Consider the following 5113-nt stretch of genomic DNA (forward strand, 5'->3'; position numbering starts at 1 on the left):
AAATGTTGTTCTCTTGTCTAATATTCATCTTTTGATGTCAAACCCAAATGTTTTCAGTCTACAGCAAAAATAAAGAAATTGGCCTCACTGTTCCAGTACTTTTGGAGGGGAGTGTAAGTTCATGAATGTTGTATTTTAGCTCCATTCCGCTCCATTCCAACTATAAGTTAAACAAGCAAATTTGTCAACCCTGTTACATATTAAAAAATACCAGCAATGCATAGGAAAGAATTTAGGTTATTAAAATTTTGTTTCTGTAAAACATACATAAGGACATTTACCTACTAAGGAGAGACACAATGGATTGGACGTCACATAAAATGTTAGTCCTGTCTTTGTGCCTCCTTACCCTCGAAAGAGCTTGTTCTCATAGGGCCTGAGCTGGAATCCCCTTCCTCCTGTGTGGTGGTTGATCCTTGTATCACAGCTCAGATTCTTTGGCTTATAGCAAAACCAAGGCTCCCCTGTGTGGAGGTCAGTGAAGTTGCACATTGGCTGGGTTGGACGGAGGCAGACGTTGCAGATGGTACTTTCATTGAGTGAGCCTGAGCGGAAGAGGCTCCTGAAGTAAACTCTGTCAGGCTGTTCTCTGTTCAGCCTCTGTATCACAGCGATAGCCTCATTAGAGTGAACCATCATCATCTGATTGGACAGAGAACCAGGGTTTTCATTAAGGCCAGTCATGTTCAGTCATATTAACAATGTGAAATTAAGTGATTTCTACTTGAAGCTTGACTTAAAGCTCTTCAGACAACAATCTATGGAAAATGTTATGCTCTCCTCCCCCAAATAGTGATTGAATGATTCTTTTGGTTCACTATTTTCATTATTTTTATATTGTGAAATAGTCTGCAAAACAATGGTTTAAATATTGTGCAAAAAAAGAAATAATTTTTATGACTAGCACATCTACTATGTAGTGCTTCCCCAAAGTGCGGGAAAAACAAACAAACATTGGGCCTTATGCAAGAAACTATCTATGAACAAATTTTCTCTTTTTTTGCCCTATCCAATTGTTTGTTCTTACTTTGTCAGTACCAGTTGATTTTTGGGATTCACTTTTTTTCAGAGAAATTGTTACGAGTGGTTTAGAGCACTCATACACAATAAGAGTGTTTAATATCTGAGGAACATTCTTTAAGTGCATAAATATCATGTAATCAAATTAAAATGATGCTTTAGAGTAGTTACAATGACTGGATTATTATTCAGGACTAAAATACTACTTTACTTAGTTCATCTATTCCAATCACTGTAATTTCAGATACTGCGCATCCCTCTGCTGACCAGTGCTGGAATTTAAGTACAGTTACACAACCACTGTACTTGAATAGTCACAGTATTTAATCTAATTTCACTTTCCACTTCTCTACTGCACTTCAGAGGGAGGCATTATTTGATAATAACTTTACATATTAAGATCTTTGCACACAAACCATGCAAAAATGTACAAGTAGAATAATTAGTCGAATAATTAGAAAAAAGTAATTGGCAACCATTATTAGAAATATGTCTGTCATTTTTAATACAAAAAACATTTCATGGTTCCAGCTTGCTGCTTTTCCTGTATTGAGTTATTTAAACCTTTTTGCATGAGGACTTTTACTTTTAATTCTGAAATACATTTATCTGAAATCACATATACTTTATCTAAGTTAAGTTATATAAGTTATCTGTTGTATCTAGTGTTTAGGCGCTGTTACCTGTGCTAAAAGGTGACTTATGATTAATTGGGATTCATCATCAAGCACACCTGGGTAAGAGCAAATCTGAATGGTTAAGAACTTTTTGTGCATAATTTCTCTTAACACAAAATTAAGAAAAAAACTTTACGAAATTTAAGAGAATGTCGCTGCACAAGGCCCATTCTTTAGGTACATAATTCAGGCTCCCACTTGTTGTCTGTGGAGCAGCTCCAGACTTTATACTTGATGACACCACAAGTTTGAGATAGACTCGTCTGGTTTCTAGCTTTGAAAGAGGGTAACTCGGGGTAACAAATACTGATAGAACTTTGCTAGGCTGTAGAAACAATATAGGCCTAACGGAATTTTTTTTTTTTTTTTAAATTTAGGCGTTGTTTCCCTTTATCATTATAGTTTTTAGCATCACCTCAACCCGTGCTTCTCCTTCCCAGAGTAAAGAGAACACAATCGAGTAGCTCCCATTGAGATGATCCACCACTTGTCCAGCCACACCTGTGCCAAGTGTCAGGTTTTGCAGCCGGGCGATTAAAAAGTCCCCCCCAAACTTCTTGGGACGGCCCCTGAAGTCAGCCATTTTAACCATAACCTCCAGCTGATCCCCTACACGCCACTGTCCTCCTCCCCTCCTTGGGAGAATGGTGAAGGTGCTTTTAGCTGGATAAGTGGTGTTCTCCAGGGCAAGGATGGGTGAAAGTGAAGTTTGAGGCCAAGCAATGGTGTCGAGTAGGTGGCGTTCCTCCAGAGCGTCCTCAGGGGACAGTGGCTGGAAGGTGCAGAAGCTGTGATTCAAGTCAGGGTTAGTGGAAACTCTCGGGATGATGATGGCAGAACTCTCTTTATGCTGATATGATTTCTCCTTATACGGACACTGGCAGTGGGTTGAGAGACAAGGTGATGTATCAACCAAATGCACTAAAAGCAACTTAAATAAGCAAAGAAAAACAATATCCCAAAAACTGACTTAAGTTGAACATTTTAAGTAGGCTCCACCCCATAAGGGTTCTCACCTCCAGGAGCTCCGTGCTATATAGCACATAGATTAAAACGGCCACAGCCAGAAAGAGGAAGATGACAGTGTTCTCCCTTGCTGTACAAACTCTGGCCTTCATCTCTTCTGACTGCAGCACTGACGCCACTTCCTCTGGCACTGGGTCAAAAGCAAATAAAAAAACAACAAGAGGGTAACTGAGTGACTTAGGAATATTACTTAAATTGAAACAAAAATTTTAACACAAATGTAAAAATACTATTGCGATGCCAGACTTTGAATTAGGGTTTTATTAGTAATATTTCAGCTAGGGCTGTCAAAATAACGCATTAATTTTGATTAATCACAGAAACGCTAAATGTTATACGATAATTAAGCGTGTTCAGTGGTGCGCTTTGCCTAATGGAAGCCACAGTAGCTTTGTAACATGACTTTACTTACTACTGGAGTATTGCAAGCCTGAGATATCACCTCAAAGCAAAGCATTTAGCAGCAAACCTGGGGGCTCGAGCTAGCGCTAGTAGCCAGCGTTATTTTTTTTCTGTGTGCACTGTGCCGTTGTCAGCAGAAATAGTGAAAAACGCGTATTGCTAATTAGATTGACTCTGTACCACCTTTTACTTCAGTTTAAAAGTCTGTCTCTGTTACAGAGATGAGGTAATAGAAAAGAAGGAAACTTCCCTGCCACTATTTCAAAATAAAAGTCCTCTGACAATGTCTGGTTGACAGACTTCCTTCAGTTGTTGACACAAGGCATTTTATTTGGAAATATTTGCAGGACCTTGTTGTTGAAAATGCGGGAGCTTGTTGAATTATTTAAAAATAATTTCCTAAAAAAAATGATGTATGTGCTTAATTTAAATTAATTAATCACAGAGCATCTAATTAATTAGATACATTTTTTTAATCGCTTGACAGCCCTAAGTCTTATATAGAGCGTGCATTATTTGACTACCTTCATGAATGTTTGGGCTTGCCAGCCATGTGAAGAAGAACAGACAATCATAAACCAACCATGTTTTTACAAAATAACTATTTAAAAAAGACCGCTGTCAACATTTAGCAGTCTGATAGCAGAGTGAATAATTGATTTAAGACATGTAAACAATGCCCTCACGAGATAAAATACCCTCAGAAACATTCGCTGCTTGTTTACAATGTTAGACAATTAAAGGTGCCTAAAGTAATACTGTGTCTAGCAAAAAAAACAATTGTTTTGCCTTTGAACCTTGACAGTTATTGGGCCAAATTTAAACGTCTCTTAAACGATGCTGTTAATCCATATTTTCTGGCTGTTTGTAGAAGTTTGTCTTCAGTGCTTCAAGTCAGATAGCCCTGAAGTTTTAGGAAGACAATCATTTTTTGATGTTAAAATAACAAGATTTCTGTCAGAGAGGGCTTTCTGACAGCTGACCTACCCCATGTGCTGTTCTTTTGTCTATAAGTTAAGTCATTGTAATTGAAACTTTACTACATCCAGATGCAAAAACTACATTATTTTTTACCAGATAGTTGTATCATGGCACAAAGATTGGAATACACAATCAAACTAACCTTTAAGGAAATCGACCTTTCTATCAAAAACAAAGGAAAATGATAAAGAGCAACTTAACGAGAGGTAATCCAAAATTTGAAAAAAAGAGTAAATAAGTTGCAAGAAAATTACCTGAAAATTAGCACGAAAAGAGAAGTAAAAAACAAATAAAAATTAAATTACCTTAAAAGAAGTTACAAGAAAATAACCTAAAAATTGACAATAAAAAAAGTAAAAATAACAGTGAATAAGAGAATGACATGAAAAGTGCTAGAAAATAAAAGGTTTTCCAGATACTTTTTCCAACTTTTTCTATATAATTTTCTGTTTTTAGTTCCCTTTAAATACATATTTCTGGGTTGTTGTTGTATTACTAGTTTTCAAAAGAAATCAGATGGATCAGCTCAGGTTTTAAAGGTTGGAATGCTTTTGTAAGGTGTGTGAATGCAGCACAAGAAAACTGCCCTTTCAAGCTCTTGGAGCTTGGCAAACAGAAGGAAGCAGTCACTTCAGCTTGTTTAACTGTGTCTGAAGAGGTGAAACAAAAACACACTTGTTCCCCCCATTACAAATATATGCAGCATTTCATAAAAAGCACACTAAGGTTCTGCTATTTGCCTGCCTTTTATCAGAGTTGAACAGAAATTGGTCCGTGCCTTTAAATGTTAGTTCCAGATGTCTCAACCGACTTAAAGGATAGCTAAAAAAAAACCCAAAACAATCTTGCTCAACTATAGTAGGATTGTGTATATAGTCACACAAGACCAAGTTTTGGTATTTATAGAATCGAAATCCTCAAGTATATTTATATTAGTGTTTTTCACATAATGTAAATTAATAATCCATCATGGTGGACTTTTATTGTCATTTGAGTCGCAAGAAAAG

At 36.7% G+C, this 5113-nt stretch overlaps 1 protein-coding gene across 1 annotated transcript; it reads right to left on the minus strand.

Moving 5' to 3' along the window:
• Window positions 1-88: 88 nt before the first annotated feature.
• Window positions 89-2853, minus strand: LOC121940865 (NXPE family member 3-like; the record flags this gene model as incomplete). Its single annotated transcript, XM_042483547.1, has 3 exons — window positions 89-642; window positions 2113-2574; window positions 2714-2853. Coding segments are annotated over 3 exons (899 nt in total), but the record flags the coding sequence as incomplete, so codon positions are not given.
• Between the last annotated feature and the right edge of the window lie 2260 nt (window positions 2854-5113).

Source organism: Plectropomus leopardus, unplaced genomic scaffold (assembly GCF_008729295.1).
Source record: "Plectropomus leopardus isolate mb unplaced genomic scaffold, YSFRI_Pleo_2.0 unplaced_scaffold9636, whole genome shotgun sequence".
In the NCBI taxonomy this organism is placed as follows: Eukaryota; Metazoa; Chordata; class Actinopteri; order Perciformes; family Serranidae; genus Plectropomus; species Plectropomus leopardus.